Genomic DNA, 25,876 nt, shown 5'->3' with positions numbered 1-25,876 from the left:
ATGACCTGAGCTGAAGGCAGATGCTAAACTGACTTAGCCACCCAGGTGCCCGGAAGATACATTTTCTATAATCTCTTTGAGTATTCTCTTCTATCCATTCTCTAGATGGCTATCAGATGAATGTTGAATCTTTGATTTATTCTCCATATTACTTAAATTTTTGCTCTTTGCTTCATCTATCTTTTCTTCTGCAATTTGGGAAAAACTGGACCCAGTCTTGTAGATTACTAATTCACCCTTCAGTTCAGCTTGAATCAGCATAGCATGGTGGTTAAAAGCCTGAGTTCAAATCCTGGTTTAGCCATTTATTACAGTGTTGCTTTGAGTAAGTTAATTAAACTTTCAAGTCTTCAGTTTACTCATATGTAAAATGAGTATGCTAATATTATTGCCTTCTTTAGAAGATTATAAAGATTAAGTATGTTATGCATGAATGCTTAGAGGAGTATCTACAGCATAGTATCACTTACTATTGTTCAATCTATACATTCATTTTATTTTATTTGATTTGAAGATTTTTTTATTTATTAGAGAGAGAGCACGCACATGGGCGGGGGGAGGGGCAGAGGGAGAGGGAGAAGGAGACTCCCCATGGAATAAGAAGCCCATCATGGGACTCAATCCCAGGACCCCGGGATCATGATCTAAGCCAAAAGCAGAGGCTCAACTGACTGAGCCCCCAGGCACCCATATATATTCATTTTAAAAATTTCAATAAATATATTAATTACTCATCTAACTGGGTTTTTTTCATAATAACTTGGTTGTTTTATGAATGCAAGATCCTGTATTATTTTTCTCAAGGATAAAAAATATTTATGTTATAAAACTTCTTTTTGCTCTATGAACAATAACTTTGGGATTCAGTCTGTTTGTTGATTGCAGTGGGTTCCTCTCTTTCATAGTAATAGCTTTTTAGGAACAGTTGGTGGGTTGTTTGAAAAATCTCATTTGCCTATCTTTGGTGCCAACTCAAAGACTTTATTTATTTATTTATTTACTGGAGATAGCGAGAGAGAGAGAGAGAGAGAGAGAGAGAGAGAGCGCGCGCGCGCTTGAAAATGATAGGGGGAGTCAGATGCTTAACCGCCGGAGCCACCCAGGAATCCTTGTGGTGCTCATTCTAATTCTGGGTGTTTGCTTTGCTGACTGTGGTGGGAAGGGGAGAAGCACACAATATCCTACATGGCAAGGGACGCGGGTAGTTTACCTTCTGTGGGCGTGTGTGTGCGTGCACGTGCGTGTGTCTGTGTATGTGGTCTCCTTTCTCCTCACCACTGGTCAGCAGTCCCTTGGGATGATACCCTGTCTCCTTGACCCAAGCGCCCCTACTTACAAAGAGCATCTGTCTGGGTTGGGGGTGGACATGTCCACCGGCTGATTCTCATTATCCTGCTTGACTTTTGTCATATACTTTGTCATCATCTAACATAATCTTAGTTATGGATCATTTATTTATAATTTGATTATTTGCCTCCATGAAAGCAAATCTCCAGGACCTAGTATGGTATCTTGCACAGAGTAAATGATTTATGTCTTTATAGAATGACTGGATTAATGCCATTCTTTAGTTGCTTGCTATGATGAAAGTGCCTCTCTTTGTAGTTATTGCCTCTTACCTTGAAGCCTCTCCAGCTCTTGCCCTGGTCCTACCCTGCACAGTTTTGGTTTACAGATCTACTGGCAATCAAATCCTACCTCCTTTATGTAATCCAGGAAGATCTCTGAATTGCTGGACCACTGACGCTCCTTTTTTTGTCTTGCGTAACTCTAACTAATTTTTAAAAATCTATTTCCTGTTATATCTAGGGATTTGTAGGGATAGAAGACATACAGAGTGTGCTTTTAGAAGCTTGACAAACTGTGTTACTGATTTCCAGTGCTTATTTTAGTTGAAGCATGGATGTGATATTAAATTACGCTGAATCTAATAGAGGGACCCTACCCCCCTTTGGCATTCTCTCTCTCTTTTTTAAAAAATATTTTATTTATTTATTTGACAGACAGAGATCGTAAGTAGGCAGAGAGGCAGGCAGAGAGAGAGAGAGAGAGAGAGAGGGATACACAGGCTCCCTGCTGAGCAGAGAGCCTGATGCGGGGCTCAATCCCAGGACCCTGAGACCTGAACTGAAGGCAGAGGCCTAACACGTTGAGTCACCAAGGCGCCCTGGTATTCTCTTTTATAAATATCTTTTAAAATATAAAAATATTTCAAATATGCCAAAGATACAGAGAATATAACAAATACTAATTAGTAATCATCCAGATTTCACAATCCCAACCATTTAGCAATATTTGCTTAAGATCTTTTTTTTACTAAATTAGATACCATTGTTGGAGCCTCCTTCGTACCTTCTCATTCCATTCCTCTTCCGGCCTTTTCACTATCCTGAAGTTGATCGTGTCCCTCATGCCTGTGTCCATGCTTTCTATACATGTTTTATAACCATATCTACGTTTTCTAAACATGTATTATATTTGTTTATAGACATAAACATAATATTGTACTGTTTTACAGGATTTCAAATTGCAAATAAATGATACAAATTCTTTTAATTCTTCAGATTACCCCAAGAGAAAAATCTCACTTTGGTCAAATTTTGAATGCCTTTTCTGGCATTGCTAATTTTTCTTTTAAGAAAGGAATAGCAGGCCTCAGGCTAGAAGCCTGGAGCAGGCAGCCATAAGCAGAATTAAATAATATTGCTTTATTTCCCATTATAATTATTTTGATGGTTCCTTCTATTTTTTAGCAAGTGTTGGTACCTTTCCAGTTACTGTAGTGATTTATTTATTTGTATATTTATTTGAGAGAAAGGGTGCATCCATGCCAGCGGGTGCGGAGGGGGCGAAAAGACAAAAGGAGAGGGAGAGAAAATCTTGAGTAGGCTCCACACCCAGTGCTGAGCTCAATGTGGGGTTCATCTCATTGCTCTCAGATCATGACCTGAACGGAAATCAAGAGTCAGATGCCCCCGAACGACTGAGCCACCCAGGCACCTGTTTCCTTTTAAATTAAATGAGAAAAAAAAGAAAAGAGTTGCTTGAAAGAAAAATATGAAGTAGATAATAGTATGGGACGTACACAGACATGACAAAAAATTAGAGGAGTTTGTACTGAAATGGCTGAAATTTGATACACACTTGACCTCAAGGATAGCGTTCAAGTTCCTTAATGAGACATGAGAAGCTGACCTTTGCTTCCTTTCTCAGTCCATTTACCACTATTACCTCACCTCCAGCACAAACAGCTTGGAGTTTGCTCCTTCCAGTCCTAGCTGAAGGGACCTTGACTATGGTAATCTCTCCTTTTATGGTTTTTCCTGCACCCATCACCAACCCCCACCTCCATTTGACTCTGTTCATCCAGTCAGCCTCTACTGAAGCCCTCCCCCACTTAGTACCCATTACTGTACTGAACATACAGTCTTCCAATTCTAAATCCAAGGGTAGAATTTAGTTCCAGTATCATAGCATCATCATGGCCTGAACAGCTGTTCAAGGTGGGAAGAAAGGATGTTTCAGATAAAATCTGTCATATAAGATGAAGACTGTCCTTGAAGAAAAAAATATTTATCTCATTTCTCGTATGTTTGAAGTTTTAAAAATAGTTACGTTAATAGATCTAAATACCTGATCTTAATGATTTCTTTCAACACTGAGAGAATACTTTGTCATCTAGATTAAGGGTAAAAAAGGGACAGAGAAGGGAAAAATAAGGACCATGATGGGAAGTACCATGATGGGAAATGACAGGTTTTTTATGTCATTTCAACATTACTCGGTGGCTTCTTGCTCCTTACTTAAGCTGATTTCATTAGAAAATGAGAGATCAAATGGAGCATTCTGAACATAACACATTTAAACGTTTGACGTTTTAAGGGCAAAAGCTCCTAAATAACTGTGTGGCCATTGAGATGTTGGAACAATTTTCCAGTTTCATGTTCCCCAGTGCATATAAATAAGTACAATAATACTAACAACACAATAAAACCACAGCGCATAGCGAATGCTGTTTAGAAGTGTTCCATGTCTGCAGTCATGATGAACTAACTGCACTGACTTCTGTTCATTCACTCAAAAGTCTTATTCTGAAACCGACATCCACACCACATGATTCCAAAGCCCTCGCTGCACTTGGCCAGATGTAAATTGTCATATTAACAGAGGTGCAGACAATGCTTTCAAAACTAGTGCTGTATTTGGGGAAAAGTTGAATTTTAGCATTTCTCCCTATGTATTTAGCGTGGCCAAAGCAGAGGGGAAGAGCTGTGCGGGGGACTGGGGGAAGTGACTTCATACTTTTGATTACGGAATGTCATGTTTACCACTGTAAACGTTCAGCCTTAAGTGAGAAAGCGGGTGGAGTGAGATCGCTCTCACGCCCTGCGTTTTGTATGTTACATCTTACCCACCAGCCAAACTTTCTGTATCAGTCTGAGTAGGTCAGCGGCGGAAATGCTGCCTGAAAGGGAAACGCAGGGTCGGGAGGCGGCATGTGCTGCCTTACCCGGTGTTGCCGTGGGAGTTACCTGAAGCACTCAAGCTCTTGCACCCAGAGAAAAAGCTTCTCGTTTCAATTCGGTCGTTTCCGTGGGGAATTGCAGTACGGGCAGGTCCTGGGTGTGGCGATGCCAACCGGGAACTCAGATCTCCGTCTTCCCGCTTCTGGCAAACCTTCCCAGCCCTCGACCGGCCAGTGACCCGCCCTCGAGACCCGCCTTCCGGGATCCCGGGGTCGCTGGCGGACGGACCCCGCCGCCGAAGCAAACCTCTGGAGTGCAGAGTGCGCTTCTCCCCCATTCGTTCTGCGCCTGGAGGCGGATCCCCTTCCCTGCACATAAGTCCTTATATGCACCGGTTGCACCAGCCCGTCTTACTCCAACCCCACAAATAATTAGTGGGGGAGGGAGGCTCGTCGCTCTTCTTCCCCCCTCTGGATTTGTTCAGCGCTAGAGCAGCGAACCCTGCCGAAAAACCCCCCGATGCGATTGAGAGCCATTGTGCTGCAGTGCACGAATTGGACACACAAAAATAAAGCCCCTTTGCCCCTACGATAAGCGCGCCAGGGTTCAGGAACAGCTTTTCACATCCAACCAGATTAGCCTGCAAAAGCCTGGGCGGAAAGGGTGCGTGCCCCTCCCCCACCCAGGCTGGTGCAGAGGGACCGGGTCAGGAAGCGCGGCCTCTCCCGGGTTGGAGACCACGCCTCCTCCGCCACCCCCCCACCTTCTTTACTCCTCCCAGGAAGCGGTGATAGACAGTTCTGTGTGGTTCTCCACCCCCACCCCTACCCCCTCCCAGCAGAGTGGAGGAGTTGATGTGTCTCATTATAACAGCCAATGCAGCCGCCATCCACGCACAAGCAAAGAAGCATGTCCCATTTAAATACACCCACGCAGCCCCAGCGCCCTTAGCAGAGCAGGGCGCGCAGCCCACACGCACCGCGGCTCCGGGCTTGGAGATCCGCGCAGGTTGGGCTCCCGGACCCCGCGGATCGAAGAAGAGCGGAGGATAGGGATCGGGTGCTGTGGGGCCGGGGTGGGCGGGGGAGGCTGGGCCCCGGGCCTCTGGCGCGACACCCGCATGAGGACGCGAGTGAAATAGACCAAGGTGGAATTTCCAAGGGAGAAGCTTCAGGGTGGTTTTGGACCATTTCTCCCGCGAAGAAGTAGACATGGCGAGCGACTCCCCGGCTCGCAGCCTGGATGAAATCGATCTCTCGGCTCTGAGGGTGAGCAGGACATGTTTTCTGATTTCTTTACAGTGGTTTGGGTCCGGGTTGATGGGCTCGGGGCGTAAACTGGGGCCGGCATCGGTGGGCAGAGGCGAATGCGACGTGGAGGGAACCTGGCTTCTCGTTATGATTCGGGGTCTGCTGAGGTGCTCTTGGCTAAGCCTCCACGCAGGGGCTGTGCGGTACGTGTCCTCCTTCGGTTGTGGCCAAGGCTCCCCCGAGAACCAGTGGAGCTAATGCCAGTCTCGTCCTAGACCGGTGTAATAGCCGTAAAAATGAAATGCAACGCTCGTGGTGTGTGTGTGTGTGTGTGTGTGTGTGTGTGCGCGCGCGCGCGCGCGTGGTATGCACACACGCCCCGGACGGTCACCTCGTGCCAAGGCGCGAGACCCCACTGTCCCTTTTTGCAAAAAGAATAACGGCAGCGTGAATAAAGGCACTGGCCACTCACTTTTCCCAGCTACCTGCAGGATGACATTGTGAGCCCGACTGTCCCCACGAAGCCGAAGCTGCCGCTCCAAGGGGACAGCTATTGCAATGCTGGTCTTGTAGATGGCAACTGCCTCCTCTACCCCCTTTCCGCCTTCCGCGCCCCGACTCCCTCTCAGCGCTCTCTTCCGTGCCAGTCTGCCACTCACCTTTATTTATGGTTTGACTTAGCCCTACCTGTGCTTTCTGACTTGGTGCCTCTGACATTTCGGTTTTATGGCTGAACTTAAGCAGGTGAAAGGATGTGTTCTCAGATTTTCCCCAGTCAGACCGGAACTCCCGTGAGAGAGAGAGAGAGAGAGAGAGAGAGAGAGAGAGTGTGTGTGTGTGTGTGTGTGTGTGTTCGTGTTCGCTCTGTGTCTGTGGCCAGTCCTTTGTAGAGAGCATCTACTTCCCTCCAGCCCCGCGGGTTTGCGTTTACCTTCACGTGAATTGCCTCAGACGCCTTTTCATTATATTGACCAAGACATCACTGCTATAGAATCCATTTTGCTGTTGTTTTGAGATCAGAATCCCAGGAATTCCAGTGTAGCCTCGACGACTCCCCACCCCCACCCTCGACTCCCAGCACACTCTTTCGGGGAAGGGGGCAGAGCTTTCTTGCCATTTTAATTAGATGCTGCCTGCCGAAAAGGGGGTGAGGGGTGGGGATGGCGGCAGCAGCAGCGTTGGGGGGGCTCTGAGAAGAATTGGATACCAATTTAAGGATGGCTTCTTCCTCTCCTGAGCCAAGAATAAAATTTAAAAAAACAACCACATATATACTTGAAGCCTGGGGGGCGGTTGAGACGGAATTGATGGTGTCTCTCCATACAGACACCCAGGATAGGTGAAGCTGGGAAGTTCACACGCCCTCCCGAGGCATACATTGTTAGACCGTTGCTAAATCTTGGGATTATAGACCTGAATCTTCATTACTTCTCCTGACACTGCCTCATTCTCCACGGTTATTTTAAATAGCTACCTTTACAGTCAAAGTGGTACTTTTTCTTTAGTCTCATCAATCCTCTCTCCCTACACAGCTCCTTTTTAACTTCCCCTCCTCTTTTTTATCCAAGAGGTGAGGTTTCTGCAAGGCAGTCCAGGGGTTGAGAAGGAACATAGATGCCATTTGAAATGGTTTTTTGATCATTGGACAGCAAAAGCTCATTCATGTAGTATTACAGTAAGCTGTCTATTTCCCTGGCGCAGAAATGCCACATTCAGAACCCACTGCCCCCTGGGCAGCTGGGCGGGGGTTGGTAACAGGGTGGGTGCTTTGGCTAAGACTGTGGTTTCCTGCTTTACAGACTGTGTGTGTTCATCTGCCCTACTTTCTGCGCTGGGAATTGCTGCCAGCGGGTTAATCAGGTGGATGGATGGCCCAGACTACAGGGTAGAGGAGAGTGGCAAAGCCCAGTAGGGGGTAGGGTGGGGGGGTAGGGGGAAGGAGTCTGAACAATGCGCAAGGCTTGTGGTTTTCCTGAGCTAGAATCTCGTCATTGCTCCTCTAATGGAAAGCTCTCCGATGCGATTTTTAAGTTGGGCTTGGTCAGAGGTGTCCCTTGTGGGCTTTTTCCTGGGGAAGGTTTTCTGAGATATGGAGCACAGAGCCTGCAGGCTCGTGAGCAACCACGAGTGCTCACCAGCCTGCCTGGAGTGTGATTCACACACAGGAGGCCTGTGCTCCAGAGATCTGTATTTTGAAAAGATATCTTTGCAGGCTTCACTGAAATCGCTCTCTGTGGCCTGGGCTTAGTGCTTTGCCTCTGTATTTCTGCCTGCAGGAGGTGTGTAAAAAGGGAGGGCCAAGGCCAGCTCTAGGGATGGGAGCTGCTGGCTGGAAGACTTAAATGCAGATGTAGTGACAAATGCCTCCTGGATGCTGAGGGGTATGGCCAGTCTTGTAGGGGGTGAAGTGTGCAGGTTGGCCCTTGAGTCCACAGGCCATCTAGGTGATCTCCACAAACCAGAGGGCAGATAATGTCTGTCTTCCCAAATTAGGAGAGGTGGGTTTATCTAGATGAGAGGTCTCATTTGTTCCTAACCCCTCAGAAAAGCCTGCTTGCTGAGAACCTCGCAGGGAAAGCCTGACCCCTGAAATGCAGCCAAGGTCAGTAGCATCCAGGAGAATTTGCTGCAGCCTTAACCAGTCCCTTGCTGGGTTCTTTAATGTATACAATCAATGCTCTTTTTGTAAACCCTGAGCTCAGTGCATTAAAAGCAGATCCTGTTTGGAGAGGCCTTTATCCTTCTCACTTTGGGGGCTTATTGTTCTCAGCCAGTGATCCCAGACTGGACCCAGTCTAAATTTTCCCCAAATAGCAACAATGCATAATTTAAACCAGAGCAACCAGTGACAGCACTGATCATTTAAATTATGCAAGATTTGGATGATTTTAGAAAGTAAGATAAAACAGCATCCTCTTTGGTTAGAAAAGAGATGATCTGAATCCATTTTTATTAGTCCCAATTTTTAGAGCTCTGGAGATAAACTAAGTGTTGGAGGAAGGGGATGACTTCATAGACTCAGAGCTGGAAGAGAATTGGAGAACTCTTAGCCACTCCTTTCATTTAATACTAAGCTGAAGCCAGAGAGGTGTAGTTGTTGTCCAAGGTCACACAGCTCTGTCTCCCCTGGGGTGGGGGTGAGAGAGGTAAAAAGGGTGGTTTGGGGAGAAAAATCTAGGTTTCCTGACTTCTCACTCAGGGCTCTTTTCTCTAAGTCACACTGTCTGTGGCTGAATCAGAAATCAATCATACATTTTCTGCCTGAGCACAAAAAAATGGCAGAGGAATTATTTCACCAGAGTCATGGAATTGTATTTCTCGAGACTAGAGAAACTGCTTCATGCAGGTAAGCTCCTAACACATAAAACTGTGGAGCAGTAAGTTACCTTTGGAATTCATCTTGTTCCAGCCTCCCCCACCCCAATTCTTCCCCTACTGGCAAATGACGGTCTGAATCATCTAGGACAGATGGTTGTCCTGCATAGTACTCTCTCTCAGTTACCCATCTCCAGCTGAATTGGTCCCATGGGGTCAGTCTGGACATGACATTATTCAGATGTCTCTGCATGTGAGGTTCATAGAGTCCTATGTGTGTTTTGCATAATCTATGTGGATACTAATATATAGTGTTATGGTTATAAACTACCCGTGTGGGTGTATGAAATGTGTGTATACATACACAGGCTACGGAAAACAATCTACTCATTCAAACTCAAGGCTTGAGTCATTCTCCCTTCAAGACATCACAGTATTAAGAGAAATGAAATTTGCCACTGGTATGCTTTATTACATATGAGGTGAGATCAGCCCAGAAAGCTTTTTGGGGATTGGCATATATCTGAGTCTGAGCACCTTGGCTGTCCTTCGTTTGGCCCACGGAGGCAGGCATTGAAGGCCAAGATTGGCTGCTGCTGACTTCACACTCTCAGTTTCTGCCAGGACTCGCACTCACTTTTCTGTGTGAACAGAATTAGATGACCTCTGCTTGTCTTTCCCCTGCCCCTCACTGCCTTCTAGGCCCAGCTATTTCTTTGTCCCTTAAGACCTAGATTTAAGAACTGACTTCATATGGAAGACTTGCACACATCTCTCCTGCCACACTTTCTGTCCTGGTGTTATAAATGGTGTGGGGATTATTTTCTGCCTACTTAATGAACTCTGGCCTCATGAGGCCGGGGGTTAGGTCTTGCTTGTCTTGGAGTCTGTAATTGTAGTTAGTTGCATAAACAGATAAATGCACAAATTAGTGAGTAAGTGAATGGCGTGGACTGAGCACTGGGCTCTGTGTCCATGTCATAGTAGTTCCGTGACTCTGGGTAAGTCCTGTAACCATAATTCATTTAAAAATGGGAATGATCTCAACTGCTTGCTTCCTCATATGCTGGCTTCAACAATCAAAGTGTTTACGGCAATGCTGTGAAAACCGTACAGCACTACACAAATATACTATTCCATGATTAAATTGAATTTTATGGGAATCTTGATTCTATCATTTGATGCCAGTGATTCCACTTAATTGAAAATGATCCTGAGAAAAAGATAACAGAAGGTCTGGCATCTTTCTAATAGCACCTTTTTTCTTATGTGTCAAGATGACCTTGTATGTTTCTTTGCGGGCCTGGGTTGACCTTTGCCTCAGGGTCAGCATTCATTACTTTTTTTTTAAAGATTTTATTTTTAAGTAATCTCTACATGGAGCTGAAACTCATAACCCCGAGATCAAGAGTCGCATGCTCTAATGACTGAGCCAGCCAGGCGCCCCTAGTGTATTTCTAAACCGGTGTCAGGTATCAGCATTATTCATTAAAACTTTCTTCTTTTTTTCTTCTCTCTCTCTCTCTCTTTTTAAACTTTTCCCCCTCTTTATGGATTACCATAATTTAAGTAAAACAACATTTATTATGCCTGTGCCTTTTCAAAGTTTGTGTTTTGGGGAGGAGAGTGGGCACCTGAAATGATAGAATATTTGTCTTGTATTTAAAGCCTTCAGGTCAGAGGTCTCAGGGGGTTAAGAAATCTTAAAACATTCATTCCTTATCCCAGAGCACTTAATTAAATTTGGTCTTAAATGAGAATTTAGTGAAGTTGCAAGAACTATAAGATGACAGTATCTTAAAATAATATCAGAGTCTTTTTTTAATTAGGTACATTTGTTGTTTTTTCGAGATATAAAACAGGTGTTTTCTTTGCCATGACATTGCCTCATAATGAAATAGTGTGTAGTGGTAGTTATCAGAACATCAGAGAAATGTGCATAATCATTTTCAGTGTCCATTACTAACTGGAGTAATCTTAGTACAAAAGCGAATATAAGTCGTTATTTGCTGTTTGAATAACTGTCTGCTTAGGAGGTCATAGAATATTTTCTTGACTAAAGAATACCAGCCTTTTTCCTTCACGAAAATAGCACACCGCCTGCCACCTTACCTGTAAGGCTCTTGCAGTCTCATCATTTTGAGTCTTCTTGCTGTGTCTCTGTGTCTCTGCCCCGGTATTCGTCTTCCACGCCCTTCTCGTCCCATCCCATTCCTTCCTTCAGGGGTACGGTTTGAATGTCCGCCTGGCTTTGAGCTACTGTGATTGGATCGTGGCTGCCACGCCCAGCTGAGTACCCCTGGTCTCTGAGTCTGTGATTCTGAGGGAATTTGGGATAACTTAGGGTTTGAAAAATGCTTTTGTGTCAAATTGGTTCTTCCATATCTGTGGGGGAAGTAGCTGCCTTAGAACAGGGCCTGAACTAGCAGTGTGCAGAGAATTCCAAGAAAATCTGGGTGATATTTTTTGAATGAAATGTTATTCTGCTCATATAAATATAAGGTTCCTAGAGGAGAGAGAGGGAGGACTTAAATAGAAAATGTTGGATGAATTCCGCTTGTAATTTCTTTCGTTCTGGTTGGAAGCTTATTTCCCTCTAGAGAAAGATGATTCGCTCTCTGCTTTTTACATACCCAGGCTGTTCTCCAGTTGTCTCTAGGGGTGCCTGGAAATTCTCGAAACACATTTGACTTCACCCCAATCTTTCATGACCTTCCTTACTGTCTCTTGCCTGAGGCCTTTTGCTCCATTCCTCTCTACAAACACTGCAGGGATGGTCCCCTGGGCAGCAGCCGTGACAAGACTTGCTTCCCCAAGCGTCTGCCACCAGCCTTCTCCAGACTAGTTTTTCTGTACCAGTCCCTGCAGCCACATTGCTCTTCAGGCGGCGCATTTTCAGTCTCGGGATTTCTTATTCACGGCCTTCCCTGACTCCTCACCTTCTACAGACCCACGCCTGAGCTCTTCAGCACAACCGTCAGGCCAGCTATAATTCCGCTGGGCTTCCCGCCATGCGCTGCGGTTCTGACTTGGTAGTCAGAATCCTTTACTCCTGCCACAGAGAACAAATTCCATTTCCCCATGGATGCTCTTTAGCGGGTGCCCTTTTCTGTACCTACTAGCTTAACACTAAGCATTCAGATGCCACCTTTCCCACAAAATTGTCCCTGATTTCTCTCAGGTAGTAGTATCCATCCCATTTGTACACCCTTTCAAAACTGACATCACACATAGAACTTTCTATCCTGGGGGGCGCCTGGGTGTCTCGGTCGGTTAAGCATCTGCCTTCGGCTCAGGTCTTGATTGTAGGGTCCCGGGATTGAGCCCCACATCAGGCTCCCTGCTCAAGAGGAGTCTGCTTCTCCCTCTGTGCCTCACCCCACTCGAGCTCTCATTCTCTCTCAAATAAATAAATAAAAATCTTAAAAAAAAAAAGAATTTGCTATCCTGGTTATGTTCACTACCACACAGTGAATTGCAGGAAGGCAGTGTATAGATTTGATTTTCTTAGGACTTGCCACCAGGATGGCCTTTGGGGCTGCAGAACTCTTTTTGGTGTATGGCTTAGTAGGTTTTTTTTTTCTATGTGTAGCTAACTAGGTACCCCTTTTTCCCCTTAAAGATTTGTTTATTTATTTGAGAGATAGAGCGAGCGAGCGGGGTAGGGGGTGGGGAGCGAGGGAGAAGGAGAGAGAGCCTCAAGCAGACTCTTTGCTCAGTGTGGAGCTGAGGTGGGGCTCCATCTCAGAACCCTTAGATGACAACCTAAGCCGAGACCAAGAGTTGGACACCCAGCAGACTGCACCACCCAGGTGCCCTGCTAACCAGATAGCATTAAAAATTAAGATCACATTGTTGAAATTATCTGCAACCTGTTTTTTCAAAAACTTGTTTTCAGTTGTTTGCTGCTTTTGTTTGTTTGTTTATTCATTTATCTATAAAGTCAACTCTACACCCAGTGTTGGGCTCAAACTCATGACCGTAAGATCAAAAGTCCCATACTCTACTGACTGAGTCAGCCACGTGCCCCTGCAACCTGTTTTTTAAACTTGATAGTCACCCTTTTTGCATGCTGTTAATGTTTTTCTGTAACATAATTTAAAAAATTCTTCGCCATGGGGAATTTTAAACTTATGTGAAAGTCGAAGGAATATTGGAATGCTCATACATTCCTGGTGGGAATGTCAAGTGGTACAGCCCTCTGTAAAAACGGGTTGGCAGTTCCTCAGAATGTTAAATGATAGAGTTACCATGTGACCCAGCAATTCCACTCCTAGGTGTATACCCAAGAGAACGGAAAACATATATCCAAACAAATACTTGTACACAATTGTTTGTAGCATTATCACTCATCCTGACCAAAAAGGGGAAACAACCTAAATGGCCACCAACTGTTGAGTGAATAAATGTAGTGTATCCGTACAGTGGAGTATCATTCATTAGTGAAAGGAAGTGCTAATATGTGCTGTAATATGGAGGAACATTATGCTGGGTGAGAGAAGCCACACGCAGAAGGCCACATGTTAGAGGACTCCATTGATTGGAAATGCCCCAAATAGGCAAGTCTATAGAGAAGAAAAGGGGTTTAGTGGTTTCTAGAGCTTGAGGGGAGGTGGAAAGGGACTGCTAATGTTTTAAGATTAGGCAGTGGTCATGGTTGCTCAGCTCTGTGAACATACTAAAAATCACTTGTTCACTTCAAAAGGGTGAATTTTGTGGAGTGTGAATTTAATCTGAATAAAACTGACACGGAAAATAGACCGAAGAGTAGAATGAGCCCCAACTTAACAATGATCCATTCATACCCAGTCTTGTTTTATCTACAGCTCCGTCCGCTTCCTCCCCCATATTATTTTCAAGCATCATATTCTTTCATTTGTAAATATCCCAGTATGCATCTCTAAAAGATAAACACTCTTAAAAATACATCACCACAATTCTATTACCATGCTTCGAAATTAGTATGTAATTTAATATTTCTTCAAGTATTCAGTCAGGGTTCAAATTTATAATCATATGTTTTTAATGACTGCTTAGCATTTTATTGTGGGGATGAATCTTATTATATTTAACCAATTCCTATTGATGAACTTTTGGTTATTTCTTGTAGATAGTGTGTCAATAAACATACGTCATCTTTGTATAGATCTCTGTGTCCTTAGAATTTCTTAGAAGTGCAGTTTATGATGAGATGTAAATGAGGGATGCTTGGGTGGCTCAGTTGGTTAAGCCTCTGCCTTTGGCTCAGGTCACGATTCCAGGGTCCTGGGATTAAGTCCTGCATCGGGCCCCTTGCTTATCCGGGAGCCTGCTTCTCCCTCTGCCTGCCACTCCACCCTCTGCCTGGCGCTCCCCCCTCTGCCGACCCCTCCCCCTGCTTGTGCTCTCTCTCTCTCTCTCTGACAAATAAATAAAATCTTAAAAAAGAAAAAAAAGAAAGTGTGTAAATGACCTCAAAGTCTCTTGATACTGTCAGATTTCCTCTAAATTTCCTGTGAGGTAGGTGTCTATCATTTATAGGTGAACATATGAGGCTTAGAAAAATCAATTAATTTACCAAAAGTCATAGAGCTACGAAATGACTGCACTTAGAACTGACCTGCCCCAAAGCCACTGCCAATATGACTCACATGGCCATTATTTGCCCCATAGACCTTGTCAGGACATCAGAATTATCTGATGTATTATCTCCCTAAAGTTCTCAGATTTCCCAGAAGCCTCTCTTTTGGCCACAACCTCTCTTTGATGAGCTTATGGTGCTCAAGTGTTATTAGCTTGTGATTTTGTTTTTTAAATAACCAAGGTCAGTTTAGAATATGTTAATTGTTCTTCTTCTTGCCTTGAAAATGTGAAAACATAAAATGTGAACTGTTTGGGGATTAGCGGTGGTTTCCTTGTACACTGGGTACAAGGCATGTTTTCCTTCAATCTGTCATTTTCTTTGGAAAATCACGCGGCAGGTGTGTCTGGAAGACATGTGGAATCGGGCTCAGAGGTTTCCATTTTTTAAGAACTGCAGAGCACTGATGCAGAGGCCAGCAAGATGAGCCAGAAGATATGTTATAGCAGGGGGCCATGCTGGAGCCTTTATCTGTCAGATAATTATCAAAGTCAAAATCTCGAGTTGTACCTTCTTTGAGATGGTTATAGATATTTTAAGATTACAGTGGAGAAAATGGAAGACGCAGCTGGCAGCCAGAAAGGTAAAGGGCCTTGCATTTTGGACCACAGTCTCTTTTCTGTTTATAGGTGAGAAATTATTAAAATTGACACACCTCTGGGGGTGTCAGCTTTGTGGAGGCCAACTGCCTTCTTTACTAGATTTTATACCTTAACCCTTCATTTAAAATGCTCATAAATTATTTATGCCTAGGATGGAAATCCAGGACTTCACATGGACATTGTTTTATCATTTCTACTTCTACACTTTTTTTTTCTGTTTTGTTTTGTCTTTTAATTTTTTTTAACTGCCTGTAATTAAATTATAGCAGTGTGGTGGGTGGAATAGGTTGTAAGCAGTAATTGCAAAGTGTATTTAAATAATAATAATAATACTTAGCATTTATAGAGCACTTAATATCTTCAACGTACTTGCAAACATTATCTAATTAAATACCCTCTCTGATTATAATTTGGACATAAATGCACTTAAATTCAGAACAGGGTCATGAGACACGTATGCATTTGAAAGTTAATGCTAGCCATTCTTTGAAAACCTATGCAATGATCAGAGTTCGAGCTTGGGATTCTGTTAGACTGGTTTTGTGTATCCTCTTGTTAAACCTGGTGACAGGTTTAGATTAAATCTATACCTTAGTAATGCCTCTGCTTACTTTCTGATCACTAAGGACTGAGTGTTGTTCATTGCTCTGGTCCTTACAGACACTAAAATATATACAACATCAATAAGCTTTAAAATGGGCCTCCTCGCTGCATTTCACATCCTGGCCTCAGATGAAACTCCCGTTAGTAAGTGAAATGAAGTGGGGTTGTGCAAGGAAGAACGACCATGCATCGCGGTTTAGTAATTTCCATCTGAGAAAAATAGATTAAACTGCACAGTAGGATACATCATAAAGAAATGCATTGGAGAAATGAAACATTTTTAGCTCGACTGTACTAATGATTTCTTGCTGTTTTGGACACGTGTCTATGTATCCTCCCCGCGCACGTATGTCCTGTGTTGGCAATTTCGATAGAGTTTGGAGCGAGGACCTGTGTGGCCTTCTCAGTAGGAAGTGGAGGAGTCTGCCCTTGGTAGATTTTTAGTAAATGTTATCCTGTGCATTGTGATTTTTCTAAGAGCTGGTTGACGGGTTAACTGCCTCGACAGTGGTTCTCAAAGTGGGGTCCCTGAAGCAGCAGCTTCACGCTCATCTCTTAGGTCCTGCCTCTGTGACCTACTGAATCAGAAACTGGGAATGGGACCTGTACATGAGGAAGCCCTCCAGGTAATTTTGATGTACTTCGTAAGTTTGGAATCACTGGCCTGCATTTTTAAAATTCAGCTTTCTTTTTTCTCGTTTCTTTCACGCTGGTTCATTCATTCATTCAACAAATATTAATGGAACATCTACTGTGTGCCTAGCATTGTGACGCTGAGGATTTGGTGAAGAAGACACATGTGAACACCATCCTCATGGATCTTGGTGCCTAATGAATGGGGAGAAGCATATGTTAAAGAAATAATTGTAAGAATGACTTACTAAATACAGGTTGTTTTGGAAAAACACAGCATATCCACAGAAATTTGAGTATGCCTGAAAATGTTGCCGAGTAGAAAATAGTGATTTATTTATATAAGGTAACTGGAACTTTTTCATAAAGGCGTATGGCTTCAAATTGTGGAAGACGCATACTTTCAGGAATATGGAATTTGAAACTTCACGCTAATATATGCATTTGAATTGTTTGTAAGCAAGAACTGCAAAAGTTGAGACACTTACAAGTGATAATCCTGGACTCTTTTTTGCATTGCCTTTTTTTTTTTTTTTTTTTAATTAGCAAGTTTAATTCAGGGAACAGAAACCCCACCTCCACCACCGAGAAGATGCATCTTTTTGGTGCTAATTTCCTGTTTTCCCTATGGACTGGTAGGGATTCAGTTTGAAGCCCCAGGAGGTGCTGGTATTTGCATAGAGGCAAAAAAAGGAATCCGTATTCACAGCTCCTTCAGCTCTACTTTTGTTTGAAGCCTGAAAGCTTGGAGTTATTTATTTTGTGAAAGGAAAAATGAAATGGACTTTTGTAATCTAGGCAGCAGGTTAAAGGATATGACTTTCCTTGTAACAACAATCCGTAAACATCTCTTACCTAGCTACCGAGATATCCTGTGCTGTTATTTTAATCTGTAATTCTTAGATAAACACACTGCTTATATTGGGTGGGGTTTTCTTTCTTTCTTTTTTTTTTTTTAATTTGGGGTTGTTAAGGTAACTTTGTATACAACTTGATAATGAATATGTATCAAAATTTTATGTCATACTTACTGCTGGGAAGATGCTTTTAAGAAATTGAATTCAAAGACCCCTCCCACCCCCACCTTTAGAAGGCCTATTTTAAAGGGAAAAGTTATGAGATGATCATCATTAGCCTGGATATAAGAAATACGTAGTTAAAGATGATTCAATTTTTTGTAATATTGCAGCTGGTGTGTGTGGGGGGGCAGATCCATCTGTTTCAGAAGAGGTCTTAATATCATTGAGGTATCATCGAACTGTGCAAGCATTTTAATCAGGAATGTTAGCGACTCTCTAGTTGGGGTTACTTGCCAGTGACTCTGTGTCATTCAAGAAGTTCTTCCTGGGACCAAGTTTGGGAAACAAAAAAAAGTTTCCCGCAGTGGTGGTATCTTACACCCGGGAAACTATGAATTTGACATGGCTTCTTTTCAGCCATCTATCTGCATGGGTGAAAGGGTATCATTGTTAGGTCAAAGCCAAGTGCTTGCTGTTCCTAAAAAGGCACCCCTCTCTTTTCTTTACTTTAAACTGGTAGCTCTAACACCAGTCAGAGAGGACTGGGTTCTCTTCTCATGTGAATAAACAAAAGCCCTACGGAGCTCCCCTTGAAGCCTAATACCCAGATGCCACTCTGGGAAAGAACACTGCACACATTTGGGTCAGAACAATATGTATGTTCTCTCGGTGAGTATTTTAAAGATATAACTCGCATTGGTATTGTAGTCATAATTTCTTGAATATAAACAGCTTTTATTTTGGGAGAAGAACAGATGTAAAAGTGAGAAATACAGAAGTTTACACATTTTGAGGGGGTGGGGCAGGGGAGCTGGGGAGAGGAGGAAGGAGGAACACTGTTTCTTTAAGATCAGGGTAACTCAATCTTAGTTACTCCTTTGTTTTCCTTGAGTGACTGAAAATTAGCAGGGGAAATCTCTTGGAACCCAACCAGCTGGGTACCTAGATCTCCACTTAACTGGTGGCCCCAGAAAGAGTGCTCGCCCTTAATTAGCTTCGTCTCTACATCTGTAGGAACAAAGAGGGTCCCTCCCAAGGAGGAAGCCTCTCTGTGAAGAGAGGGAGATGGTACACATTCAGTGAAATATCTGTGACACTTAAAGTAAAATGTGAGAGGCGCAGAGATCCCAGCCCCAGACACAGGGTTTTTTTTTTCTCGATTGGAAAATGTAAATGGCAGAGGTTTGAGAGCTTGGTATCCCTCTGGTGTCTGAACCAAAGTCCTTGCTTGTTCTCTGGGTGCCCACCCCCTCCTTTAATTTGGGAGCGTGTTCCTAAAAGGTACTTGGGGTTTACAAAGTAGCAGGGGCATTACTGTGAGTATTCTCAGTCCCCTTGAGGCCAGGTCTGTTCCTTTTCTTTTCTGGAAGCAGGGTCTCTGCTTCCTTGCTTATCACCTGATCCACAGCAAGTTGCATCAGATTTAAAGCAATAGTTCCATGACCTTCTTTCTGGGTTCCTGCCTTCTGTAAGTTGCTGCTTGTTTGCAGGATTCACAATTAGGATTCTGTCTCTGCAGAGACTCTGTTTAGTGTGCAAAAGCCCATTCTCGTTTGTCATGCTTGGTTCCCTGATAACTCCCCATTCGACAAATAGTTTGGTCAAATTTTCTGTGACTGTTTATTAAGTGATTTCAAGCATGGTTCAAATGGCCATCTCTGATCATTTCTTTTCTAATTTTAAGTGAAATTTGGAATGTGAATACATTATGAGGCCATGGGAATCTCACAGTTCCCAGAACGGCTAGTTAAAACCGTATTCATGCTATGCTTCATGCCATGGTAAACGTAAATCTGATTTTAAAATATCCTTGAGAATGCGGATACCTGGAACTCTCAAACTTTGCCGGTGGGATTATAAAATGGTTAAGCCACTTTGGAAAACAGTTTGGCTGTTTCTGAAAAAATTAAGTAGAAGTTTACTCTATGACTCAGCAATTTCACTTCTGAATGTCTCTCCAGGAGACAGGCAAACATATGTCCAGGCAAAAACTTGCAATCTGAATGTTCATCATAGCCCAAAGTGGAGACAACTCGAGTGTCTACCCACTGATGAAGAGGTAAACAAAATATGGTGGAGTACAATGGGGTACTCTCTTGCAGTGGGAAAGACCCAAGTGCTGATGTGTGCTGCGATGAGGATGGTACGCTCAGTGAAAGAAACCAGCGCAAAAGATCACATAGTGTATGATTCTATTTATACGAAATGTCCAAAAAGGCAAATCTGTAGAGACAGAGAGTGGATTAGTAGTTGGCTGGATGAAGACAGAAGAGTGAAGGCACGTAGGCATGTGGGATCTTTTTGAGGTGACGGGATATGTTCTCCAATTGGATGGTGGTGACACAAGTGAATTTTATGGTATGTAAATTACACCTCGGGAAACCTGCTAAAATACCCCGTGCCTGAGACACTGCTTCACAGCTATGCCAGCTCCATACACCATGAGGCCAGGCTCACCTGTCAGGCTGCTCTGGTATCTCTACTCTAGGAAGACCATCTCTTCAAGACCTTGAGGGACGGGAAGTCTGGTCCAGTCTTCTGCCTTGTACTTACCTTCATGTCATCTCCTACTCTATGGATGTTTCCTATTTTATAAATGTAATCGTAGGAATTTCCTTTAAGAAAAGTTGGCTGGTAACTTCTCTCCCCTCCCAGAGAAAGGACTAGAATAGCTATTCCAGTCTGAAGCCATTCCTTACTGAATCGCTTTCCATTCTCTCCCATGTGTCTGCTCACCCTTCTGCTATTCCGTATGCTGTTCCCCCTGCCTTGAAGTCTTCTCCAATCCCAATGGTTCACAGATAATTTCTTTGTCTCTTCCCCTACCACTCTCCCCAGAGGAAACTGTAATTTCCACAGGGCAGGTCCTGTGTTTTGTTGATCTGCCTCTATTTATTAATGAAATGTATGACTTCTCATGACTTACAGCGTAAGACTAAACTCCTTAATTTAGCAATGCCTTTGATGGCTTCACCATTCCCTACTTTTTTTTTTACAATATCAGCAATCTCCACCCTCCTCCCTCTCCAGAGCCTTTCAAAGCTTAACAAGTTGTGGAGTGAGTTTAATGGGTTGCAATTGGCTTAAAAAAATTAATTAGACTAGAGTAGAAAACTATTACTGTGCATTTATTGTATATACATGTGTATTAAGTTACAGCATAGAACGTATTTCTTATAGGGTAAGGGCACTGCAAGGCTGAAGTTCACTGCTCTGGCTTAGTTCAGAAGACTGTACACCTAGAGGGAATTCAGTTTGCAAATTCTAGTTCAGTAATCCAGCCTGGGGCCCACAGATTTGCAGCTCTGTGACCCACACTCAGTTTGGACGTATGTGTTCTGCATTTTAAGAAACTATAAGACACCGCAGTCGCTGACGTCCCCCTAGCTGACTGCGGCCTCCTGTTCATCTCTGGAGCACCTTCTGAGAGCTGGGGGCATCGCTAGGGCCCTGGATACCTCGCCTTGGCGAATACGAGATACAATCCGGGTGCAAGCTGCAAAAGTGTGTACTGTTTCTCCTCCTGCTTGGGGAGCCCCAGACCCCACCTTTGCACCACCAACTCTGTAGTGAGACCTATTCACCTCTCAGAGTTTTGCTCAGAGGAATTAGACACGTCTTCTGCTACTTCTCATCGAGTTCAATGACATTGGGTGTCTGCAGAGAGATTGGAGGAAGGCAAGATGCTACAGGGAGCTATGATCACTTACCTGATAACAGGAATTCTCCAGCGTGGTGGCAGCGGAAGAGCTGAACTCTGGGGGTGACAGCTGAGGACTGAAAGGGTCATTCCTCATGGAGGAACAAGTTGCTGGATGTTGCAAAAGCCACTGTGGCCACAAGAGCGCCCTTTGGGAAATGTCAGGAGGGGAGGGAATGGGGCTTGGGAACTTAGTGGAAGTAGCAGAATGGGGTGGGGACTCAGAGCCAGTTAGCACTGAGGTCACCCCCCAGGCTCACATGGGCTTGGGTGGTATAAAAACGGAGACAGAGACAAACTACAGACCTGTCAAATTATGCCCGGGAAGACTGGAAGGGGCAGTTTTGTCCTGTGTGCCCCAGTGAGGTTGGGAGGCCTTCCCTCTGAGCAGCTGGGGGACGGGGTATAATGTTCCCCAAACAGTGGAGACTGAATCCATGTTTTGCTTGTGGGGTCTGCTTGTGTGCCAGGTCCTGAGGGAGGGGCTGGACGGCAGGTGGCACAGGCTGCCCTCGGGCAGAGATCTGCTCCTCGGCTTTACAGTTCCCAGAACATGATGTGGTCACGGTGCTGAGTTTTGGGTCACACTGACACATGGGAGCACCTGACACTGTTCTGGAATATAGTTTACTTATTATTAATAATAATGCCAATATTAATAGCTAATATCCTCTATGACCGCTTGCCATGTGTGAAGCGCTGGGCTACTTATTTTTAAAAAGGCTGGTCTTATTAACACAGTCAGATTTTGTGGTATGTGCTATTCTTTTGTAAGATTTCATTTATTTATTTGAGAGAGAGAGCACATGTGGAGGGAGGGGCAGAGGGAGAAGGAGAAGCGGGCTCCCCACTGAGCAGGAAGCCTGATGAGGAATTTGATCCCAGGAGCCTGGGATCATGACCTGAGCCGAAGGCAGAGGCTTTTACCCACTGAGCCACCCAGGGTCCCCTAAATTATAAACTTCTAAGGACAAGAACAGTGTCTGGTTTACATCTGTGTTCTATAGAACGCCTAACACATAGTTCAGAGTAGGATGCATTTCTGGAGTTACTCTGTTTGTATCCTGCGGCCCCACCATGCAGTGCATGGATGGGAGACTGGCTATCAATTTAGTGTGTTTCCAGCCTTGGAGAGGAGGGACTGTGATATTGGGACATCAAAGCACGGTGACTCCCGAGAAATGGAAAAATCCACATCCCAGGCAACTGTGGGACTTCAGGTTGGCATGATTAGCAATCTTCCAGGGTCCTACAAACTTTAATGGCAAGGAGCAGAAAGGGGCTCTGAGATGGCAAAATGGCCTGTAGTTATTGCTTTTCCATCTCCCCTCAGATGTTAAAGTGGTTCATTAACAGAACAGACTGTAAACCTCTTTATAAAGCCAGGCTCAGTGAATTGAGACACGGGTGAATTTTTATTGTTATCAAGTCACGGTGCCCATTCATCGGTATTTTCCCACTTTTGCTCCGTGGACTCTAAAAGGTACTGCCTGTGGGGCAGCTTCCCCAGTGACTAGTGGGAAGGCAGGGTCAAGGATATTATGTTATGTCATGGTGCGGATGGCTAACTAGCCAAAGGGCCGGTTATCAAGCCCCTGGATTACCTCAGCACCTGTCATTTATGGCACAATTGTAGGCACTCCTATCTATTGAATGAAGTCATCTGGAACCTTCCAAGTTTACTTTTGTGAGGTGTCTGTACAAAGAAAGGTCCTCTGTCCCTTATCCAGAGGCATCAGGTGAAGTTCAAGGATCTCCTGTTGGTGTGGCCGCAGATGATACATGGATTTCAGTTACGTAATAGAAGTTGGGAATGATCGAGGCTGACCTTGGCCGCAGACTCGCTCTGGCCCCCTTGACTGCTGTGGGAGGGAGTTCCGCACGTGCTGGGCTGGCCTGAGACAGAAGGAAGGACTCGGCCATTCCGCAGAGGTTAGGGGCTTGAGTACCTGGTGCAGCTGTAAATCCCGGAGCATTTCAGAAACAGTCACAGGAATTAGCCTAGAACGGAGTCTCGGGGGCACAAGGAAAGAGCCCCTTACCTCCACGTGTGCTGACACTTGTCTATTTCTTTGTTTTCTTTTTAGCTTCTAGCTGTTGAGAGCTTCAGTGAGTGGTCACTGGCTCTTGTGGTTCATTTTTTATCGCTGTAGGGGGATAAGGCCCATGGCCATTAACTGGCATTCTGGGAACAGTACAAGGTGAACGGGGAGATTTTTCATCATCTCTGAAGAATGCGATTCAGTGACAAAGGCGATCATCGTGTCTCCGTGTTCTTCACTGGTTAGAACCTGCTAAGCTTGGATACTTTTTTCTTCAACAAATGCAGACGGTTGCACTTTCCAGTAATTAGCTGATATGACTGTAATGGACTCTGGCTTCGTTGGATAGAATCTTTGGAATCAAGTGTATTAAATCGACTCTTCCTTTTCCAGGTAATAATGAATAGAAATTCCTGCTGGAAATATAGAATTAATAGATTCTAAGCATTTTAAGGCTTTCGGGTGGTAATAAAAAAGAGGGGAGCGGGCACAGATACAGTCGCACTTGATTTCATTCTTTTGGAGGTGTGGTGCGATTCTTGGCAAGCCTCGGGGGGAAATGAGCCGTGGGCTCTGGAGGAGTGTCGGCGGGGACAGGATGACAACGGTGGACACGATACCTATTCTGATGGGGATTTGTGCTGAAATGTTCAACTCTTCCACCTGTTCTCAGTCCTTCTAAAATCAGGGGGTGGAAATGAATGATGACGGCCTCCAGGCTCTGGTCAGGATTCTCCAGGTGCCACTTTGGCAGTGAAGTCAGCCGGAACATTTTTGGCAGTTCCGCGGAGAGTAACCTATATGGGCGGTGACCATGACGCAGTTGAGGCTCCTTGTGGGCTCGTGGCTCATCTCATTTGTTTTCGGAGTTACAGGAAGTGAACTGGTTTAGAGGTTATCTTTGGGGTCAGATTCTGCATTTGGGCTCTCGCACTATATCTTAAAAGCTTTGCAACTTGGGGCAAGTTATGTAAATTCTTTAGGTTTTTTCGACACCTGTAACATGGAGATAATAGTAAGACATGGGGATATTGCAGGAATTAAACATCTTTTATGTAAAGTACTTAGGACAGCATTTGTCGTATTGCAAATGCATGATAAAATTTTCAACACGTTCAATACCAGCATCGCTTTGTTTAAACAACTGGTGAGCCCACTGTCAATCTGGGGCCGTGCAGGCGATTGGGTGTATGTAGGTTTATAATGTATATAGGCTGTGCCTTCAGGGAGCTCCAAGAGTAGTGGTAGAGGCAGACATAAAAACAGAGTTTTGTAGAAGCCAGCTGTATAGGGGTGGGGGGGGGGAGTAGACCAAGATGGCGAGCGGGATGTTTCACGGGGCTGAAATAACTTAAAGCAATTTTCACTGGTTCTGTGTTGGGAGCTGCCATTGGTGCCAGATACTGACATGGATGAAGTGTGAGTTGTTTCTTAGAAGTAGCCTTTGCATCTTTTCTGCCCTGCTGTCCTTACCCCACAACAAGCTGAATTATTCTGTGCCTGGATTGTTATCTCTTTCTCTTCCACTTGCCACCCCCTAACTCTAGTCTTTGCCTCTTCAATCTTTTTCACATGGGATCATATATGAAGTGTTGTTTATTAATAAGCAGGAGTGTATGTGTCCTGCTTTGTATAAGGAAGCCTAAATATTGCAAACCAGTATGGAACTGAAAGCAGAAAATGCCTTTTAAGCACTTTTGTTTCCATCTTGGGAAATCTGTTAATACAATGCAACACATTAGTAGGCCAAAGGATGTTAACCCTGGGATCATTTCAACAGATGGCAAAGGGCATTGGTAAAATTTAGCTGTCATTCTTGATTTAACCTCCCTGCTCCCCCTTAAAGAATCAACTATTTAAAAAAAAAATTTATTTACTTATCTGGAGAGGTGGGATGGACAGAGAGGGAGAGAGAATCTTAAGCAGGCTCCATGCCCAGCACAGAGCCCAACGTGGGGCTCTATCTCACAACCCTGAGATCACAAACTGAGCCAAAATCAAGAGTTGATGCTTAACTAACTGAGCCACCCAGGCATAACCCCCCCTTTTTTTAAAGTAAGCTCTACACCCATTGGGGGGCTTGAATTTATGACCCTGAGATCAAGAGTTATATGCTCTACTGACTGAGCCAGCCGGTGCCCCATTCCAATTACTCTTATTAAACTAAGAATAGGGGGATTCTTTCTAAACTTGATAGAGAATGTGTCTAAAACCAACAGCTCACGTCATCCCTACTTTCCAAACACCAGAGGTTCTCTGTATGGTGGTACTGTTGGTTAACTACCTATGAGCCATTCCCATCTCCTTTCTTGATGTCAGTGCTCTGAATTTGTGTTGATATTTACCCTTCTCACATTCTCAGAGGACGTGGACACCCCCCCTCCCCGCCTTGGCCCCAGCACGGAGGAGGTGGACTGGATTAAGGATTAGATTCCATTCTTTTTGTTGATGTTGATGAGTTTAGGCAAGTCATGTGACACAATTGGGCTGATGAAGGAATCGGGGGTTCGTGGGAAGGGTACTCTCATTTTTACAAGAAAGTTTTTAAAAATGAGACTTTCTAGACTTAGCTAGTGTACGTAAGATCATGATGCTTAGCTGTGTTGCAGCCATCTGACAATCATGA

The 25,876-nt window shown here is 44.2% G+C and overlaps 1 protein-coding gene across 8 annotated transcripts in view; it reads left to right on the top strand.

Annotated features, from left to right (window-relative positions):
• Positions 1-5,305: 5,305 nt before the first annotated feature.
• Positions 5,306-25,876, top strand: part of TNIK (TRAF2 and NCK interacting kinase) — a 376,662-nt gene continuing 356,091 nt past the window's right edge. For 4 of the 8 annotated variants that reach the window (XM_032847929.1, XM_032847926.1, XM_032847924.1 and 1 more), the window contains exon 1: positions 5,307-5,734. In XM_032847929.1, the coding sequence (XP_032703820.1) occupies positions 5,678-5,734 (57 nt within the window). In that variant the 5' untranslated portion in view covers positions 5,307-5,677. Of the gene's footprint in view, positions 5,735-25,876 lie in introns of all 8 variants that reach the window. The other 4 variants (XM_032847930.1, XM_032847923.1, XM_032847931.1 and 1 more) reach the window with 2 other exon arrangements.

The sequence above is a fragment of the Lontra canadensis genome, unplaced genomic scaffold (assembly GCF_010015895.1).
Source record: "Lontra canadensis isolate GAN:19392208 unplaced genomic scaffold, GSC_riverotter_1.0 scaffold196, whole genome shotgun sequence".
Classification (NCBI taxonomy): Eukaryota; Metazoa; Chordata; class Mammalia; order Carnivora; family Mustelidae; genus Lontra; species Lontra canadensis.
The sequence above is the reverse complement of the archived record's forward strand: the minus strand, read 5'-3'. Positions and strand labels throughout refer to the sequence as shown.